We start from the raw sequence: 21,415 nt of genomic DNA, 5'->3' as shown, positions 1-21,415 counted from the left end.
CTTGAGCCATGGACAATCGTCGCTCTGTGTGTGTGTGTGTGTGTGTGTGTGTGCGTGTGTGTTTATGTGATGCATTTTGCGTTAAAATAAATATGCTTATGAGTCTGAGCACACTCGCTAAAAGGTTGGTAGGTTGTTAAATACTTTAAAAAATACGTTTAAACATAAAATAGCAAAAGCTCGATATCGTTTAACGGACAACGCGCGTGCAGCTTTGCACACGATACGAGCTGTTATCAAGTAACGATGAATCGAAAGAAGCAACAAACAAACAAATGCCACTACTAGATGTATACGAGCTCGTCGGGAAGCTGTTAAAACTATGGGCGACGCACGAGACACTGTGGACCGTGTGCGGTTATAGTTGAGTATTTCCGAGACCACACCACAGATCTGCTTTGTACAGCATCGAAAGGCAAACGATGATGATGATGGATGATGGTTGGCAGAGTTTCCTCCTCCCTTGGCTCCAGGCCAGGCACCATTATAATGCACTCGATGTAGGTGCGGTCGGGGGCGAACCCGTGCCCGCGGTGGTGGTGGTGGTGGTGGTGGTAGCACTGTGATGATGGTTCAGGTTCTCCGGCGAGTTGGACACCAGCACCGTTCTTGTGCTACCGTCCGTATCGGTCTGCTGCTGTGCCACCAGATGAGGTAAGGAGATCTGCACCGGGAGCGTTTGATTATCGGCAGTTGGTACCTGCAATGAAATGGAGACACGTGATAAGATTGGGCGTACTTGTCCCCTCCTCCCTGTGCATCCTTCCTTTGCTTACGTGTATCGTCACACCCTGTGGAAGACTTATTGCACTGTGTAGTAGATTCTGGGCCGTAGAGTTCGATTCCCCGAGACCCTCTCCGGTCGCGCTCTGCATGTTGTTCCCGCTGGACGTCGTTATTGTCAATCCGGGCGGGATGCCCGTGGATAGCGTCGCTATCGATGTGCTCGGTGGGCCATTGGCAATGGCCGGTGTCGTGGTCGTCGTTGTCGTGGTGGTAGCACCGTTGGTGGTGTTTCTGTTGTTACTGTTGCTATTGTTGTTGTTATTGCGATTGGTGTCCCTTATCTCCTTCAGCCGCTTGCTCAGGTGCGACTTTATATGCTTCCGCAGGTGATCCTTCCGGTAGAAACCTTTCCCACAGTCGTCGCAAATCTGTGTTTGAGTGTGAAAAAGGGGAAAAAACGCGCCCATCAGTACGGAAGGAAACCCCCCACCCAACCTACCGTCGCAGCTTACCTCCGTCTTGACGCCACTGTGTATGACAAAGTGCAGATTGAGATGCTCCTTCCGCTTGAAGCCCTTCTCGCACACGTTGCATATGAACGGGCGCTCGGGATTGTGGCCCAGCTTGTGCCGCTCCAGGTGCTCCTTGCGCTTCAGCCCGGCGCCGCAGATATCACATATGAACCGCCGCTCGATCTTGTGCACCACCAGATGCTGCTCGAGACATTCCTTCTCCGGGTAGGCCATGTGGCACTCCGGGCAGCAGAACAGCACCGTCCCATCGATTGCGGTCGCGATGTGCACCTGGCCCGGTTTCTGGCGCTTCGGTTTCGGTGGTTTCGTTTTGTACTTGCGTTTCTTTCGCGCCTTCCCGCTGGGAGTGGTCCCATTGCCCGTACCGTCCCCATTCTCGCCCGGCTCGCCCTCAGCCTCCCGCCCATTGGCGGTGCGAGCGTTCGGTGAACCGTTTTCCAGCTGCCCCGAGCTGTCCGCCGGTCCGAACTGAGTGTTCTCGTTCGAATGCTCGTCCGGCACTTCCTGTTTAATGATCCCCGGACCTATCGTCACGCCGGGCGGTAGCACCAGCTGCTGCAGCACGTGGTTGCCGTTCATGAGCGTTGTCATTGCCGGGTTGGTGCCGTTGTTGCCGCCGTTAAACTTTAAGTATGGCTGAAGGTTGAGATTTTGTGTTGGCCTAGACGACTGCTGTTGCTGTTGCTGCTGCTGTTGCTGCTGCTGCTGCTGGTGCTGCTGCTGCTGATGTTGTTGCAATTGATGGAGCTGTTGCTGCTGCTGTTGCTGCTGCTGCACCATCTCCAAAATGTTGCTGGCCGAATGCATCGATGTTGGAACAAGCGTCGGCTGGTTCCAGATGGTTGGAGATTCCTGCTTGATCTGTCGCAAGGGTGGCGGGTTCTCGCTGTCTATCTTTATGCCACCCGGGGAGGATGCATTGTTTGAGGATAGATTCGACTGCTGTTGCTGCTGTTGGTGCTGTTGCAGGATCGTCGTGGTACCCGGGTTTTGTGAAGCGAGCAGCTGCAAGTCCTGCGGCTGCAGTGCGGCCACTATTGTCATGCCCTCGGCAGCCCTTGGTTGTGAAGGACCTCCTCGTCCTGGGGGCTGTAGGCCACCGTTAGCACCGTGGTGCCCTGCTGAAAGCCCTGGATGGGAATTTGCATTTGACCCATCTGAAATTTGGGTGTCTGCAGCGCCCCGGACGGTGTCGATCCGGTCTGGCCCTGGCCTCCCGCAGCCGAGCCACTGACCTGCGACGGTACTGGATTGGGGTTCAGCACCTGAATCTGGACGGTTTGCTGTGCATCGCCCGGCTTTGCGCCCGGCATCGTGATGGGGAGTGTGATGTACGCCGGGGACGCCATCCCCGGGTGCGGCATACCGGCCGTCGTCACGATCTGGCCGTGCTGCGACTGTTGCTGATGAAACATGGCGGACGCCGCGCTGACAGCCGTTCCTTCCACTGGTCGGAGAAACTGCATCGCTCCCTCACTTCCGGACACCAGGCCGAGAACCTGAAATGGAAATTCAATGCATAATACATTAGAAAATGAGAGCTCAGACACATCAGGCAGCGCTCCAATGGTTAGTAGGTGCTATAACATTCTCACATATTTCTACATTCCAGCAATGAGGACAGCATGAACGTGTTCGTTCGACCAGCTTCAAATGTCATTTCTCAACGCCTGCCTTCCTCGTTCGCTTCGCATAAGGTCAAAGTGCAGCAATACCTTCTTCGAAGCGGATATACACACACAGACATCCGAGCGAGAAGCCACAGTGACATTCACTTTCAACCTATCTCTCTCTCCCCAAAAACAGCCACCATTTGGCACAGGCCGTGTACTGCTCCATCGCATCGGTTGCTCTCAAGCTTTCTACACCAAAGGGCCTACCTACTGCTACAGCACCACGAAGAGCGCAAAAGGCACCTAAATCCTTAAGATTTCCATCACGATGGAAATAAATTCGTCCGATAGTGCCCCCGAGTACCATTCCGCTACACGACGTTTGCTTTCCTCATTGTTTTCGACGGTGGCCAACGTACCGCGGGGAGCAAACGTTCCCATCATGGCATGACGACGACGACGACGACGACGACGGCATGGTAAGCTCACGACCGCTGGCTGCGGTTGAGATGCTAGGAGCAACCAACATGCACAAAAAAGGCTGAGTAAAAGTGAAAGTTTTCTCTCTCTCGCTGAACGTGGAATGAACTTTACACGGGCGCGATACCAACAGGCCATGGGCCGCCCAGGGGGTATGGGTATGGGGCAGGCGCAGGCTTGAGGTGCAAGCAGCCAAGAGTCAAAAGACAGACCGGAACGAACGGAAACCTGAAAGGAAATGGGCAAGCGTAATGTAACAACGGTGCGCGCATGGCAGCACCGCAGAAAGAGGGTTTATTGCTTGGCCTGCCAATGCAGTTCAATCTAACTAACCAGTTTATGGGATGTTTAGCCTACGGGGGTATAGCATTTATCTGGTTGAGTTGCTGGATCGCGCACAACTACCGTTGCTTTTATTGTACGCGGACGTTGATTGCTTCACTACACGTGGACAGTTAAATAAATTATTATTTCAAGCACTGAGCCATTTGGGTGTATTCTGGGAAATAGGAAAACTTTAAACCGTTTCTGAGGATATTTTGATGTTCGTGCGATGATTTCTACTATACGGAAATAAGGAAATCGCAACGATGAAATCCATTTGAATTCAAATAAAAATGAAAGTTATTTCATGCTATTCTGGCATGCTGTTTTTTCTTTTGCATTCAAAAAAAGACTCGTTTTAAATCATCATTTCAAATGAGATGTGTGTTTAAGCAACGTTCTACATAAGTATGTTTGATCAAAGATTTAGCAACACAAACTGTTTGCAACTGACTCCCATGCCAGACCTTCACACAATTCTCCGCGACCCCTTTTTTTTGCTTTTCTATTGCATCTCCAAAGCCTTGAGCGGTTGCATTCAAATGCATCAAAACTCATATCCCGCGCAAGTACATGCACATTAGTAATAGTACATGCGCAGCACGCCACCAGCATGCGAGCGCGGGGGTTTCTCGCTTGCAATTTATGTCTGGCGTTGAAATCACTCTATCCGCCGCGGGCTGCTGAGAAACTGCAGCACGAAACGCAGCGCAGCAGCAAAAAAGCAGCATCTTTTCTGCGTTAGTCAAAAGTCGGCGCATAATGCTTCTCTCTGTTTCCCCCTTGCTCTTTCTATCTCTCTGTCGCTTCGGTGTAAATGTATATGCTTTGTTCTGTGTGACCACACAGCCCTTTTCGTGAATGACGGTAACGTTCTGCCAGTTTCTCAGACCTTTTGCATCATCATCAACATGTCAGAGTTCAGGTCAGGGTAACACACAAGCACACCAACACACCAAGCAGGCGCTGAAATCCATTCCGACACGTTTGCCGCAATTGTACTGTGTTAGTGCCTATTGGGGAGAGGATGTTAGGATGTGTTGTTAGGAAGGTTGCAGTCTTGGCTTCCTACCTGCCCGTTGGATGCTGCCGTGCTAAGGTTCTGGGGGAACTTTCCGGTCGCAAACTGATTCGACCCATTGGCGAATGGATTGGTGAACTGTGTAAAGTTCATCTTCGAGCACTGAAAATGGAAAAGCGCTGGATAAGTGAAATGGTTCAGAACGGCCTGCAAACGCTACGCCCCACATCGTTAATGGTCAGTTAGGGGGGGGGGGGCAGGGGGACTCTTCCTGTGTCGGTTCCACCCACAATCTTTACCTCTATGTAATTCTCATTGTCATCCATTTTATCGTCCTCTGTCTTCCGCTCCGTGATCATGCTAGATTCGTTCATGACTCTCTGTGTTTGTGTGTGTGTGTTTTTCGGGTGCTTTTGGGGCAAGCTTTTAACTCAATTTATATTCCTGTCCACGGCACGACACGAAGAGGAGCTGGCTTTACTTTCCACTCGTGTACGTAAGGTAAGGAGTACCGTTTAACCGTTAAATGTTTCGTTTCTTTTCAACTTTTGTTTTGTGAACACACTTCCTCTCTAGAGTACGCGTCGTTTCCCCCGCATCACTACTGGGGTAGAGCAGCGGCTGCTAGAGCGGGTTGACTAAATAAATAAATGAATGGAATTTCACATGCGTACATACACAGCAGATCGCGCACAACGCACGGTCGACATCGATCGCTAACGGGAAACGGCGATCAGTTCTCACACGATTTCACATTACTGTGCGCCCGATGACGCTGGTAAAACCATCATTGCGTGTATGTGTTTTACTTTCAGGACACACATTTATTTCTTTCACCGCTGCTCTTGCACCCTCCGCTTCCAACGGAGGGCAAGAGAGCGAGAGAGAGAGAGAAGGCAAAGGGTTTATGCAAATGAGAATAGTTTCATACCAACAACAACGAAGACCGACCGCAGCACAGGTGAGTTGTAAAGGATGTGTTTGTGTTTGTGTGTGTGTGTGTGTCTGTTGCTACCGTATGCAATTATACGATATATCCAGTCGAACGTTGTTGTAAATCACACACATCGAGCACTGTCGTCGTTGAATAACTTACAATCTATTGCATTGTACACAATCACACACATACACACTCTGTCGGGTGATTCACAGATTGATTTAACAAAAAAAGCATATTCATCTGATCACATCTCAAAGCACCAGCAACATAGCATGATCTTATGACGCTGCTGTTGTACTATCACTTTCAATCAGCGGAACACTAACGGAACCAAATTCACCGAGATAGTTTTCACACATTAGTGATGTCATCTGGAGAGCCGACGGGACGGGGCCCGCGGTGTAGTGCCTTTCACTGGCCACAACAACGCCACCGGACCAGGATGCAGGGGCTAAGCGATCGCGCGCTTGGCAAGTGTGAAATCAAATCTCAATTGCATTTCGTAACCCTTTCTCTTCAATGTCGTATTTCCGCTTTCGCGTTAGTAGTGCGAACCACCACAGGTCTGTCTTGTTTTTATAGATTTCTTCCGTTTCGGTACTTTAGGGCGGCTCGTTCGGTTGCTGCTGCGTTAGAGCGTTCGAAACGATTTCAGATTTGTCGCACCGTCGGAGTTACATAAACACGGCAAATGCCTTCTTTGCACTCTTTGCACCACTGGATGGAAGTTTAATCAAACTTTCTCATCGCTTCAACCACAACACACAATGCCACGAAGTTCACCACACATACACACATACGCACACACACATACAAACATAATATTCTTTGGGTAATGCCAACGATATTTCAAACCGCCTTGGGTACACAAAAACATCACAGCAAAGAACAAATACAATCACTCTGCTAGCACACGTGATTTTTAGAAAACATTTGGCCAATCTTTGCAGCCCGTTTGCAGCGCAACCCCGCAGCAACTACGCGAAAACACACAGCAATGCGCACAAACTACGCGAACCAGCAATGGTAGAAATTCGACAAAAACCTCAGCCACGGACTCACTCATTCCACCGCGAGCAACGACGAGCAGGTCAGAGAGGACGAGTGCTTTCACATCGATAGTGAAACTACTTTCAGTCGCCAGGCGCAACGATCGCGCGCATGTTCCGTTTTCGTGCGGGGAGCCAAGCGATCCATCCACCTGGGCACACTCATACATACATCGAGACACAACCGCGCCACAACTGCACCACTGCACACAACCCCAGTCCCCCCAACGGCTGCCCAACCGAACACCCCAAGTGGCACACAACGCTGCGACGGAACGGTGGTACGGCCACGGCAGCACGGAACGAGAGCGCGTAAAATGTTGCGAATCTGAAAAGCTACACACAACCGACCCGGATCGCGGATCCGACCACTATGACGTCGTTGCCCGTGAGGCCGTTTTCCAGAGCGAACTTCCAGCGTATGCGGATGTAGCTGTGGATGATCATCACGCTCGGCATCGTCGTCGTCGTCGTCGTCGTCGTGGTCGTTGCTGATCGGCACGAAGGCAAACGGAAAGGCAATCCGCAGAGATGAAGAGAGCATAGAGAGTAGGCGCCGAGAGTATCGTAGCAACCGAAGTGGCTAAAAGCTCTCAATGCCATGCTTTCCCTTTGCTGTACAGAGGGGGGGTTTTAGATTGCAAGATGGAGCTCCCAGTGTGCTCTGGAGCCAACTTGCTACGAAGAGGAGCATAGGAACTTTGGCGGACCTGACTGTCATAGCAAAAAGATCGACCGCCAAGGCAGTGAAGCTGTCTTTAGGAAGTTGTCATGTCATTGCAATAGTTCGTACGCCATTATGCTTTGGTATTTCGTAGCATCATTTCCAGGGCCATTGACAAATTCAAGCAAATTAGCCCATCGTTTGTGTGTTTCGGCACATCTCCAACGATGCTCCTCTACCGTTTGTATTGGTGATCATCGATCGTGCAGCCATCCTCGCTATGCTACAAACAAAATCTCCCATTGTTTACTGAAGGGATCTACACGCACACACACACACGCACCAACGGCGATGTAGTAGTTTGGTAGTAGTCGTTTCACTCTCTGATCATACTACCACCGTGGTGCGAAGCTAAGCGATGCGTCGAGGCTTGTAGCAGCAAGGTATTACGCACAAACGAATCTAATGTTTACATAAACCATCACCACACCGTAGCACCGGATGAGCTACGGAGCACACGCTTCGTACGCGTGTGTGTGTGTGCGTTATGACTTGGCACGACTGACTTTGGCAAATCATTATGAATCAGCGAGCGAGCAGGTATCGAAATCAGAAGAAACCATTCGTTTTGCCCTGCTGTTTTATTGAAAATGTTATGTTGACTCAGGGGCATTTTGGAACTATGTTACGGCAACTGGGTAACTTTTGAGTAGCAGACTTTTCTGTATATTTTTAAGATTTAACATACATCAACTTTCACATTACTTTTCATTTTCTTCCACCTTAAAGTAAAGAAATTGAACATGAAAACAAATGCTTTTGAACTTTTATGAAGGAAGAAGGCTCCGTGTCAGGTTCGCCGTTTATGCTGTCGTTGAAGTCTTTTGTACCGAAAGCCTGCAACGAATGTGAAGCCTAAGGATGCAACGTTCGCTTTCAGAAAACGATGCCTTACCGACATATTCTCTTTTCTTTGTCATGGACTTTAAATTTTGCAAAGTGCTACAAACATTTATTCGTCGGGGTTCGATCTCATGCATAGAGTCGATCATCATAATTAGATGGATGTTTGAAATTAACATCGCAAACAAACTAATCACACCTAAACGAGCAAAATCTTACGAGCTGCGCCTTTCAAGCGCGGTGGGTTAGATGAAGATAATGATAGTTCACCGCTGTTGCCTCGTAGAATAATGCCCTTTTAATTCCCATCCACCAAATCGACCGAACCAGCGCAGCAGTATGTGTTTGTGTGTGTGTGTGTGTTCACATCTTTTCATAGTCATACCGCATTTTCACACCACCAAACCAGCCCGTTCTCCACCTCCGGCACTGTGTGCTGCGGATGCGTTTAAGCTCTCTGTGCTCGTGACTCTCTTGCGAAGTTGTACGTTGTATGTGGCCCTTTTTCCCACTGCTGCATGGACCGTGCCACGCTTCAACGTCTTGTGATTTTGCGTGGCCACTTCTCCCACCTTCCCCCCACCATTCCCCACCGACCGTGTGCATGTGCGGGGAGAAAGAAAATTTAGAAAGTGGAGAGAGTTTTATATAATCCACGACGATGCTGGCCTGGCTGTTCCAAAACCTCAAACCACCGATTTGATTGTGGTTGTAGTTGTTTAGGTGCTTGAATGTTTGCCCTCTCAGTCGCTCTCACTCTCGCTCTTGCTCTCCCTCTCCCTTCCCTCTGTTTTGCTGTTGTTGATATTTCTTTTTGTTTCATTTAAATTACTTTCCTTAGGTACGACGTTCGTGGTTCGTTCCCTTCTTCACCCGAAGAACCTTTATCGATCAGCTGTCTTTCTCTACCGTTAGATTGTATTGCTTCTTAACGGAAGTGGCTGCTATTTCGTTGCCGTTACATTTCCAATTCCTGTCCTGTGGTGGCAAACTTTCGATCGGTCAACAAACAGGTTGTATTATGGTGTAGTTTTCGGTGGCGGTAGTAGTAGCAGTGCGTCTAATTTAAAACAGCTAGTAATGCCACTTTAGATCATCAGAAAGCTCGTTTGAGCAAATGATCAATGCTGCAGCAGTCGTAGCGCAATGTTTCTTTTGCTTGCTGTTGTCGATTGTTTCCAAATGCGTGGTTGGTGCGAGACTTTCGCACGCTGCTTGCAACCGAGAATAGTATAGTTGGTTACGCCAGCGAGCGAACACACCAAACACAACCTCACCGTCGGCGTTGGGGTTGTCCACGACCACCATCACTAACCCAGAGAGCCGCAGCGCAAAACGTAGCGCTGGGCCAGGCCAACAAACGGTCAATCGTGGTGGTCGTTAGCAGGAGATCTCCGGCCCGTTCGTACGTCCACCGATCCGCGCTCAATCGTCTTCATCTTCTGTGTTCGCTGTCGTGAAAGATCAAAAGTTTCACTTTCGTTTTTCGCTCAACCCTCGCGCTCCAATTCCATTCACCTCGCGATGTCCGGGAGGGCACGGTGTGTGCGGTTGGGGTCCAAAGCCAAGCCGAGCGGGAAACAATGTTACATTTTTTCACATGCTTCTTGAGGCGGAAGTGGCACTCTTTGGTAAACTAACACGGTTATTGTTTTCTCTTTTTACTATAAGGACATGTTATTTTCAATGACTTAAATAAACAAATAATATTCAATGTTCACAAAAATACATCCATATTACGACGCACAGCTCGCAGCAAATGCATGAACTGTTACAGCAAAACCCGTACCCCACACAATCGCAAGCTACTGTTTACACACGCGTTTCATCCCAGTAGCCGGGCGCATCGGACGACAAAAATAAAACGCGATCACACTGGCACGAAATGGACCAGCGGCAGTGGATGACGTCGCGATCGACCGGGAAGACTGGGGGGCGAGAACGGTGGACAGGTGGCAGTGATGCATTACTTCAGTTTAAGAAAAAATCTCCCTAAAATGTATGCAGCCGGGGCGGACTCCGTCAGTTTTAGTTATAGTATTTCTTTTTCACCCAAAAGTGCAAGAAACAAACACATAAATGCATTCGCACATTCTTGTGTGCGTAAATGTGGGCAGCATTGTGTGAAATTCTCGATGAGTTTGCTAGAATGCATCCTGCCGTCAAATGACAGTTTTTTTTCTTCATCGTATAACCAAGAAGGCCGGGCGAAGGAAGGAAGTGTCTGCGCATGAGGCAGTAACGATGGAAACGTGGCATCTTTCTTGTTGTTCTACAGACGAAACTCTCCAACTACCTACCTGGTCGCACGCTCAGACATCTGCTCAGACACAGTTATGTTTATGTTTACTATATTAGGGAAAAATAGATTCACTCACCGTTCCGTCGTTGTGTGGTGCTGCACAGCCGCCGCCGTCTCGTTGTACACACTGCCGAAGTTTGCTTATCTGTTGCTTGTTGTACCTTTTTACGATGCCTGTGTGCGACTAATGCCGGCACTGTCGCTGCTAAATTAGAGATTAATGTGGCGCTGCCCGTAACGAGATGATAATGGTCTGTTCCTCTTTCTGGAGTGATGTTTCTAATTCTACTGGTCACTGTGCGAGCAATGTTGCAACTTTAACGGTAGCTTCGACGGCGTAAGTTAAACAGATATTCATATTCCTCCTTGTACAAGCACACAAAAACGCATCGCCACGCATTAAAGGAGGAACATGATCTCACTAGAACAAAAACATTGCCGTGTCGCAGGTGCGCCGTCCGCCGTCGTTGACTGAGCGCTGCAGGATTGGGGGGGGGAGGCTGGCAGAGGAATTGCACTAACAGGAAGTAACAAGTAGACACTGGTTGCATTCACTTAGGACACTTTTTGTATGTTTGGCGAGAGCATTATTGCTGGATGTGTGCCGATACGCCAGGTAACACAGAACGATGGGTGCTCGGGGTTTGGGTAGCATTCGAGCAGACGATGGCGCTAACAGGTAACAAGTGGCCACCGCTGCATGCACTGGACCTGGATCACCGGGAAACGTTTGACAGAAGGTGCACTTGAAAACGAACGAAACCAACACAGAAACTATGTTTATGCTCACGCAACACTCATTTTAGCTGCTCTCCTCCAAACGTACGATGCTTCCGTACTATTTGTTCTGACATTGGTAAGAGAAAAGCCAGAACAACAAGTATTTGTTGCGAACTGGGTCGATAAGGCAGGTTATACCATTTGCGCGTACTTTGACAGCTGGCGTGAGCAAGTGCAGTTCTTTTGACAGTTGGGGAGCAATCTTGTGCGAACACTGTAGCAGTGCGTTTTGAAAGAATTGATAAGAACAGATGCTTTTTGTAAGTAATTAAAGAGCGAAAATATATCTTAGCACATTTTTGAAGTACTTTTGCTTGTAAAATACCTCCTTGGTAATTTTTTACGTAAAAAAATGTCCGATATGTCAAACGTTGTCACTAGATGGCTGCCAAATCAATTGACATCTCATGCACTCCTACACAAACCGTTGCACAGAACAGATCATTCCTTTCAATAGTTTAAAAAAAATAATCCTTTTTCAACCAGAACCGATAAATACCCAATTTTGGAGTGGCGAAAAAAAAAAAAAACAGTTTAAAAAATAAAGTGTCGTGTTGTTCCTATTTTCAAAGTATCCCTACAAAAAAAAAAAAAAACAGATACATACTGAGTGGAAAAAAAAAAATCAAGCAAAGTGGTAGAGAGGGAGAGGAAGATGGGGGTCATAGACCCGGGAGGAAATAAGACTTTCGGGTCTTATTTCAGCATCTTGGGGGAAACATCAAATAAAAACACCAAAAAAAGAAGAAAAATAAGAGGTGAGCGTATCAATTTAAATTTCAGTGAAACAGTGAAGAATGAAGAGTTTTTATGGTGGTGGAGAGTAAAACTCCCGGCAAAAGTGTGGCATGCTACAACCCATTCCTGTTCGCAAAGGCAACTGAAATGGCGATTGGATGTAGGCCATTACAAACGTCCATACTTAGAGACGGCAAAATACTGATGCGTGTTAAAAATGAAACCGAAGCCAAAAAACTAAAAAAAATTAATTTAAAACACGGTGATTGTGCTATCGAAGTGGATGTTTACGAACATAAAACTTTAAATCAAAGCAAGGGAATAATCAGAAGTGATGCGTGCAGGTTCTTGAGTGAAGAAGAGCTTCTAGAAGGTCTTCAACCTCAAAATGTATCAGAGGTATACATAATGAAGAGAAAAGGCCAAGATGGGGTTCTCAGAAACACAAGAACCGCCATCATAACTTTCAAATCTACAGTGCTTCCCAGGAATATAGAAATAGGTTACTTCACCGAAAAAGTAGAGTTATTTATTCCAAACCCAATGCGGTGCATGAAATGCATGCTTTTTGGGCATACAAAAAATAATTGCAATAGAGAAAAAATTTGCGCCAAATGTGGAGAAAACTTTCATGAGAATTGCACAAACCCCCTAAAATGCACTCAATGCGGTGAAAACCACTCAGCTTTAGACAAAGATTGTCCAGTATGGAAAGACGAGGTGGAGATAAAAAGAATACAAACAGAAAAAAGAATAACAATAAGAGAAGCAAGAAAAATTCGAAGGGAAACAGTACCAGCCATTCCTAGAATATACATAAGAGAAAATTTTTCATCAATAGTGAGAGGCAATCAAACGCCTATAACGAACGAAAAACGAAAAATAGACGAAACAAGTGAAGACGATAGAAACACGCCTAAATCAATCGAAAACACACTAACAAAAAATAACAGAACACAAATAATAAGTACCTAGATAATAACACAGAACCCAAAAATAATACGAATTTAACAATAAGTACCAAAGATTCAGAAAACCACACAGAAATCGAAAACACAGAAACTCAAACGAATCCAAACGCAACAAATGAAAATGCCACCAATATCACTTATTTAAGTGATGCTGAAATGTATCTCAATGAAATAGACATTCAAGGAACAATCGAAATAGACTACAATGAAACATCACAGTAAAAATTACAAAAAATTTACTATTTTTACAAACTATTTTTATAGCTAATTACACAAACAGTCTTAATAATACCTAACCTTTTCCCTATAAACAAATAAAACATGGAACAATTAAATATACTACAAACTAACATACAAAGCATTCGGAAAAATAGGGACGAACTAACACACATACTACATGAACAAAAATACCACATAGCTTGCTTACAGGAAACATGGCTGAAAAATGAAAATAAAATAACAATTAAAGGTTTTAACATAATAAGAACAGACAGGGAAGATGGATATGGAGGAAGCTGCATTCTAGTTAAAAAAGGAATTAAATACAAACCAATTAAATTAATAGACGAAAGCGATGAAATTCAAATAACAACAATACTGATACACTCTGGAAATTTCATTATAATATCAATATATATAGCTCCAAATACCACCAAACAGACAATAAAAGACACTTTAGCAAAAATAACACATAACACACAAACTTACACAAACATAATAATAGCTGGCGATTTTAATGCACATCATACATACTGGGGAGATGATAGAATCGATCAGAAAGGAAACACAATAATAGAAGAAATAGACAATTCAAACCTCATCATCCTCAAAAATAACACCTACACTCACGTCCCAACAGATCACAACAAGAGACAGACATCCATTGATTTAACATCATATCCAAAAAAATCTATAACATAATCAACAAACTATACTAGAAAAACACATAGGGGCAAGTAACCACAAAATAATAAAAATAACAATTAAAAAACACTCAACAGAACCGATACAACATACTATAATAAACATGAATAAGGTAATTACAAACATTAAACATATGAAAGGGAAAGATATAATAAACATAAAACATTTCACAAAGAAAGTATACAAAATCATTCAAAATAGTAAACAAAAAATCAATTTTACACTAAAATCATGGTGGAATGACGAAATAAAAAAGGCCCTGCAAGACAAAAACATAGCAAGACAAACCTTCAACAGTACAAAACTTATCGAACATGCCATAGAATTCCGCAAAAGAGCAGCAATCTTCAAACTTAAAATAAAACAAGCAAAAGAAAAACAAACTGAGAAGAACATGGAAAAATAAACAAAGATACAAGCAGTAAAGAACTATGGAATCTATTAGGAAATATTAGCAACATCAACACCACTAATAAAGAATCAAATCTAATTCACATGAAGAGAACTATGCTAAGGAATTTATGAATTTAAATTTCACTAACAATAAAAAATCCAAATTTAGAACATTTTTCAGCACAAATCTACCGATAGATACAGAACTTCTAAATTCAGATATATGGGCAAACATACTCAACAAAAAAAAAAATACAACACCCGGCTTAGACAAAATTACATACCAAATGCTGAGAAACATAAACGACGAAACACTAACACAAATCATAACAGACGGAAACAAAATGTGGGAGAATGGCAAATTAAACAAGAATTAAAACAAATAAGAATAATAGCAATTCCTAAACCAAGAAAAATATAAATGATCCCAACAACTACAGACCTATAGCACTTATACCAACAATTACCAAAGTCCTAAATTCAGCAGTATTATTAAAATTAAATAAATATATTGAAACCAAAATATACTCCCAGAAAAATCCTTTGGATTCAGAAACAAAAGAACCATAAACCAATGCATTAACTATTTCAACAACCAAATAAATCATAACCAAAGACTAAATAGAATAAGTGGAGCAATATTCATAGACTTGGAAAAAGCATACAATAATGTCTCAACAAAAATCCTTATAGAACAAATGATAAATCAGATATCCCACCTCAAATCATAAAATGGACCTACTCCTTTCTTAGAAATAGAACCTTAATAATAGAGAGCAACAAAAAAACACACAAAATGCTAGTAACAGATGGACTACCACAAGGAGATGTTATGTCACCAACACTCTTTAATTTATATACCAAAGATATACATAAAGCTATAAACCAAACAAATAACAAAAACACTATAATACAGTACGCGGACGATTTCGTCATTCTCAGCAGTGGAGCAAACGAAAGAGAGCTTCAAAATAACCTACAAAACGCTCTAAATGCTTTTGCCATAGAAACAGAACAATTAAAATTTAACATAAACTCAAACAAGACCAAATTTATGATTTTCGGAAAATCACATCACACTATACAACTCAACATACACAATAATAGCATAGAACACACAAACACATATAAATATCTAGGAACAGTAATAGACCCAAAACTCAATTTCCACAAACACATCGAACAACTACGTAACAAGGCTACAAACAGACTAAATTTCTTGAAAATTATAAGCACGCAAAAAAATAACCTAAACCCCAAAAACAGCCTAAAAATATACCGAGCAACAATTAGAAACACTATGGAAACGGGAGCTTCATACACTCTCAATAGCAACAAAAACAAATACAAAACAATGAACACAACTATCAACCAGGCACTAAGGAAAGCTACAGGTTGCACCAAAACGACCCCCATAAATACTCTGCATGCCATTGCAGCAGAAATACCTTTCAACATCAGAAGTAGATTTATAGTACGTAAGGAAATAGCCAAAGATTTAGTCTACTCACCAATTATAAGACAACAACTACAAATACACAAAGAACAAAATACAAAAAAAAAAAAAACAATACATGAAACAACGTACGAAAAAGACAATAAAATTCTAAAACATTTATACATTGCAAAGAGCAACGATATAACCACACACATAAAAATAAATACAAAAATTAAAGACACGATAGAAACAAAAACAAAAACAAACACTCAAATTTTGAAACAAATCACCATTGAAAACATGAACAATTATGATAATAACAGACCCACTATCTACACTGATGGAAGCATTGCTGGAAATAGAGTAGGCATAGGGATATATATAAAAAACAACCACAACAATACTACTATAGCTATAGATTAAAAATTTCACCTCCATAACCACCGCAGAACTGATAGCAATCGAAAAGGCATTACTTTTAGCACAAGAAAATAATATAGACAACCCAATAATTTTCACAGACAGTTTAACATCATGTAACATTCTACAAAAAGCAATAACAGAAAACAAAATAGAGGAAATTTGTTACAATATTATAAAAACAGCAACAAGTATCAGAGCAGATATAGTATGGATTCCATCGCATGTAGGCATTGATGGAAATGATAGAGCAGATGAACTGGCAAAAAAAGGCACCCTAACAAATTGGTTCTATAAGAACAAAATCAGATACACAGACGCTACCCAATATTTCAAAAAACAAATGGAAGAAGAAACAAAAAGTGGTACACAGACCTGGGCAGGGATAAAGGGAAAAGTTTATGCAATTCCAGAAAGTTTTCAAAACTGAACTATGGCACAAACAGGTTAACCTAAACGAAACGAAATAAAAACAATTAACAAAATACTGGCAGGACATGATCTTTCCGAATACTGGCTTCATAAAATGAAAATAGTCGAAAATGGAACCTGTGAGAAATGTCAAGTCCCAGAAACAGGACGACACAAAATTTTTGAGTGTCAAAAATATAAAAGACATAAAGACATCTCTCTAGACACTTTACACGAAAAATGGATGGAAACAAGTGGAAATACCTGCAAAACAATTTTAGAGTTCATCAAAGAAAACAATATTACGTTATAGTACTTCATCACACACATTTTCAAATAAAAATAAAATTAAATAAAACTTTTTTACACATTCCCTATATATTTGCCTATATAACTCACAACAAAGAGACTGCACTCAACACTTCAGCAAAAAGGATAGCAATAGGACAAGTACTCACCATTTATTTATCTATCTATTATAATTATTACATCTATTGCATTTATTATATTTATTACATTTATTCTATTTATTCTTTCTATTCTATTTATTATATTTATTACATTGTCTGTATAACGAAACGTTATCTCATGTTTTTTTTTCCTATTTATTCAATTATTTAAAACTATTTATTCAATTATTTATCTGTACCTTATTTATTTATTTATTTATTTAATTATTTAATTATTTATTCATTGGTTTCTGGTATTACATATATATATACAAAACAGCACCTAACTGAACACTCCAATTTCAAACATCACACCACAAAAATAACAAAAAAAAAAACCCGACTTCACACGCATCAGGGCCTCCTAAGGTTGGGTACTCCGTTTGTTCTGGCAAACACGAGAAATCCAAAGACATCCTTTTCTATCACTAGAGGATAGAAACAAGATGCCAAAAGGACCAACTGAAAGGGCCTTGTAACAAAACCAGCACACTCACAGAAAACCCTTTTCAAACTTCACAAAACAAGCCACCTCAAAAAAAAAACCCTAACACAAGAACAAGAACCTGTACAAAAAAAAAAAAAATAATAATAATAATAAATAAAAAAAAAAAACCTCATCCTCTCTCAAGAAAAAAAAATACATATAATACATATACATACAAACACCACAAAGAAAAAAAAATTGAAACCCACTAAACCACAAGCAAACTTAAAGAATGGAACAACACTATCTTTTGAATACAAACTGAAAAGAACACACAAACTATCAAAAAGAAAAAAAAACGATAGGTGATTTCACGAAAACCAACACACTGTGCATCAATCAGAAAGATCTCAACCACAACATATAAACATCAAAGAAACAGCAATATAAACATCAAAGGAGAATGGATGATTTCCTCTCCAAAAACTGGTAGTTAAACCTCTGATTATACCTTCAAAAAACGGATCGTATAGGAGGCCTCAACCTACCAACTCTATTAAGAAGAAGAAGAAGAAAGAAGACATCTCATGATATGACCTCCTGTTCTAGCTGTTATAGTATGATTCTAATTTTTTTAGCTTTTTTTCTTCCATTGTCAGAACCAATTGCTCAGGAATATCATATGTTTAGGTGAGAGCGAAATCATACGCATTTTGCGTGTGCACAAAAAGGGTCCACTTGCAGAGGAGTATTATTCTCTTGTTTGTTGCTTCAAAGGTTTCCCGTGACGATAGCCGTTTCAGTGGCCACTTGTTATCGGTAAGTGCATACGAACTGTGCCAAGCTGTTGATATTACATACGTTGCAAGAAAAGAAAAAAAAGTCCCATGTCCAGGAAATGCATTTCAACACAGGTTGAGAAAAAATATTGTAGTGTAAACATCGTCACATATTCTTGGCTATGTGGCAAGGGGTGTAACATTAACCTGGATGTAACATCAAGCCATCAAATGTTTTAGATAATCGATTGGGTACTGGCATGAGCTCTTTGTTAAGTCGGACCATCTAATCTTCGTTTGCTTTATTTGTTCACCCAGTGAAGTTAGTCCTCAGATGGTCCGGGAAAATATCATAACCGTATTTGCACATAATGATGTACGATCCTTCTCTACTTTCTACAGATAAAGAAGAAACAACGAGACTAGTTAGAAAGGTGGTGCAACGTAGATGAGACGGCGGCAGCAGCATCATCGTCATCATCATCATCATCCCTTGCGAGTTAGCATAAATCAAGATGGCAGGGCCCATCGACACTAGGTAATAATCTGAATTACTAATCTAGTCCACCTTTGTGCCTTGTGCATCGTCCCCTAGCCAATTATGTTGTTTTATTTCTTCGCAGTAGCATCGCATGTTGCACATGAAACGCAAAATAACCCTTTGCATGTTCGCTCTCTTTGTAGGAAACGTTCTCGCGAGGAAGAACAGAATGAATTTATGCCCCTGTCGAAACGCATCAACAATCTGCATCTTAACAACAACCAGAACAGTATTGCGGCAGGCGTCGTACTGCCGGAGCAGATCGGCGGCGCTGGTGGGCCCCCACGATCATCAGCTGCTTGGGGCGGTCGGTTCGTGCGGAATGAACATGCACAACAATCACCATCATCATCATCATCCTCATCACCATCACCACCTGCATCCGCAACACCTGATGGGAGTTATGGCCGGTGCCAGCTCGAGCAGTAGCAATAGTAGTAACAGCAATGGCAGCAGTAACGGATCGTTTCCGATTCCGGCCAACAGTGGAAGCAACAGTCCCGCGTCGACCATTTCAATTAACGGCGAAATCCTGGGCGATTACTGTCCCGTGCTGAGCGCGGAGGAAATCCACACTACTTTCACTAAAAATAAGATCCTGTACGAGCTGTACGTCGAGCGGATGAGCCGACTGCAGTGAATTCCCACCAAAAGAAGAACCATCGTAGGGGTGTTTAATTCTTAATGCGTTAACTACAGATTTTCATACTTTTTTAATACTTTCTCGAACAAGCTTATTTCTGCTAATTATATTTAGTATTTAACATTGATCGTGCGAGATCTGCTGATGAGTTCTGTGTGAGGTTGAATTGTGGGTTTTGTGTGGCGATTGGCGGATGTAAGCAAGCTTGGGTCCGAAGTCCACCAGATTAGCCTTAAAGAGCAACATAGAGAGAGAGAGAGGGAGCGAGTTTAAAAAAAAGATTCTAAATAAAATGAAAAGTCCAATAACTTTGCGATTACTTTCCAATAAAAGCATTCGAATGTCATCTGGTGCAGGTGGGTTGGTCAACGTAAGCTTGGTGTTAGTAGTATATCATCGATTATACTTTATTTAGGTAGTCACGACGGACGATGTGTGAATTGTATCGATACATATGGTACTACAGTTCTCTTTACGCGATGTGTTTTTGTCTAGTTTTTGCATACATTGCTAGGGAGAGATAGACGCTTATTCGATACTACTAAAACTCATGGCTCGTTTTCATACTGTGCATGAAGAAATACAATAATAGCGCTGCAGAACAGAACCACATAAGGTGAATATTGCCTCTTCTGCGAACAACGACTGGTCGCCCAATAATGTGTGCTTCGAGTCCGCGTAACGATTTTGCCACCCAACTCAACTCCTCTCGCGCTGTCTCCTTATCTATCGGAGTATGCGGGTGGCCTTTGTCCAACGGTTACAATCTAATGGAATATAACAATGAAAACTCTACACCGGCTGGTGGTTCGCGCGCGTTGAGTCTTTACGGCGAACGGATAATCTGCTCGTAAGCGGCAAAGATGATCGCTCCGACCTCAACCGAGCGCGTTTTCAGACTGAGCGTTGCGTCGGAACTGCCCGGCGATAGTTTCAGCTCCAGCAACACCCAGATGTTGTTCGTCAGCTTCAGCGACTGGTACAGCATGTCCTGACCCTCGACGTTGCGCTTCGCGATGGTGAAGATGCTGTTCGCCGTCATCTTGGCCGCGACCGTATCGGCCGTTCCGACGATGCCGTGCAGATTGTACTGTATCTCGTTCGCGGCCGGAATTTCCTTCCAGGTGGTCAGAAAGACGCGCTTATCCGCTGTCCGTCCTCCACAAACAGTACGTTGCCGTGCACGAGACAGGCAAAGTAGAAGATGTCCACGTTGTTTTTGATAGCGACCTGCAGGTTGTTCAGCGGCTCCATACGCTGCACCGGCCCGGTCGTGCCAAGGGCGAGCGATGTATCGACCGATTGCGCGACGGTTGCAGTGGGGGCCACTTCAGCGGAGCGTCGGCACCAGTCCGAAGCTGTTTTGTTCAGTTGAATCGCAAACCCGGTCATTGCCTGCATCGCCTTGTTGGTGAACGTCATGTCCATGTACACCTGGCCGGCCCGGCGCGAGAACGTGCCCTGAATTTCGAGTCCCTTGCCCTTGTCCGCTGGTAGCCAGGTGATTTTCGGGATCTGTATCATGTTCGAGCTGCTCACTGGGCGATACCGAAAATATCTCCGAGCAGTCCACCCGCAGCGGAGCCTCCAGCCGGTGCTGGAGCCGCTGGTGCCGCGTCATTCGATGCCACGGGACCGCCGCGAGCAGAATATCCAGCCCGCCGCCAAGCAGATCCACATTGCTGCTGGCTGGAGCCGGCGCGGCCGGTGCCGCCGGTGCCCCAATGTCCATCGAAAGCAGATCACCGATCAACGATTCCTGGTTGGGAATGACGGTGGCCTCCTGGACCGACGAGCTGTCTTCTCCCGCGCCGACGCCGAACGGTTCGGCAGCGACTTGCGGACACCGGCACCACGGCCTCTACGAACGCGGTCGGGCGGTTGTCGGTAACCGCTGGCCAGCGAGCTAATGTTGGCAAATCAGCTCGTCCAGCAGCGTCGGCTCC

The 21,415-nt window shown here is 43.8% G+C and overlaps 3 protein-coding genes and 1 pseudogene across 3 annotated transcripts; 1 reads left to right on the top strand and 3 right to left on the bottom strand.

Annotated features, from left to right (window-relative positions):
• Positions 1-138: 138 nt before the first annotated feature.
• Positions 139-7,051, bottom strand: LOC121602965 (transcription factor Sp4-like). Its single transcript, XM_041931710.1, is given in 6 exon segments — positions 139-700; positions 777-1,154; positions 1,239-2,311; positions 2,314-2,758; positions 4,749-4,859; positions 4,997-7,051. Coding segments are annotated over 6 exon segments (2,298 nt in total). The 5' UTR covers positions 5,072-7,051; the 3' UTR covers positions 139-484.
• On the bottom strand, positions 5,253-7,779 carry LOC121602967. The gene is made up of 2 exons (XM_041931714.1): positions 6,859-7,779; positions 5,253-5,335 (listed from the first exon to the last, which is right to left on the bottom strand). The coding sequence occupies exons 1-2, from the start codon at positions 7,228-7,230 to the stop codon at positions 5,270-5,272; spliced, it is 438 nt and encodes a 145-aa protein (XP_041787648.1). The 5' UTR covers positions 7,231-7,779; the 3' UTR covers positions 5,253-5,269.
• A 10,254-nt stretch (positions 7,780-18,033) lies between these two features.
• Positions 18,034-19,411, top strand: LOC121602969. Its single transcript, XM_041931715.1, has 4 exons — positions 18,034-18,196; positions 18,284-18,325; positions 18,688-18,823; positions 18,970-19,411. Exons 3-4 carry the CDS (start codon positions 18,801-18,803, stop codon positions 19,253-19,255), a joined length of 309 nt encoding a protein of 102 aa, XP_041787649.1. The 5' UTR covers positions 18,034-18,196; positions 18,284-18,325; positions 18,688-18,800; the 3' UTR covers positions 19,256-19,411.
• A 440-nt stretch (positions 19,412-19,851) lies between these two features.
• On the bottom strand, positions 19,852-21,411 carry LOC121602968 (annotated as a pseudogene).
• Between the last annotated feature and the right edge of the window lie 4 nt (positions 21,412-21,415).

Source organism: Anopheles merus, unplaced genomic scaffold (assembly GCF_017562075.2).
Source record: "Anopheles merus strain MAF unplaced genomic scaffold, AmerM5.1 LNR4000739, whole genome shotgun sequence".
NCBI classification, from domain to species: Eukaryota; Metazoa; Arthropoda; class Insecta; order Diptera; family Culicidae; genus Anopheles; species Anopheles merus.
The sequence above is the reverse complement of the archived record's forward strand: the minus strand, read 5'-3'. Positions and strand labels throughout refer to the sequence as shown.

What these genes read in the sequence shown, in the direction of transcription:
- LOC121602969 (XM_041931715.1), top strand. Translation starts at nt 18,801, where the DNA reads ATGGCAGGGCCCATCGACACTAG. An exon ending in GCAGGGCCCATCGACACTAG is followed by an intron (nt 18,824 to 18,969) that starts GTAATAATCTGA and finishes CTCTCTTTGTAG; the next exon opens with GAAACGTTCTCGCGAGGAAG.
- LOC121602967 (XM_041931714.1), bottom strand. Translation starts at nt 7,230, where the DNA reads ATGCTCTCTTCATCTCTGCGGATTGCCTTTCCGTTTGCCTTCGTGCCG. An exon ending in TGGCGCGGTTGTGTCTCGAT is followed by an intron (nt 5,336 to 6,858) that starts GTATGTATGAGT and finishes TTATTTATTTAG; the next exon opens with TCAACCCGCTCTAGCAGCCG.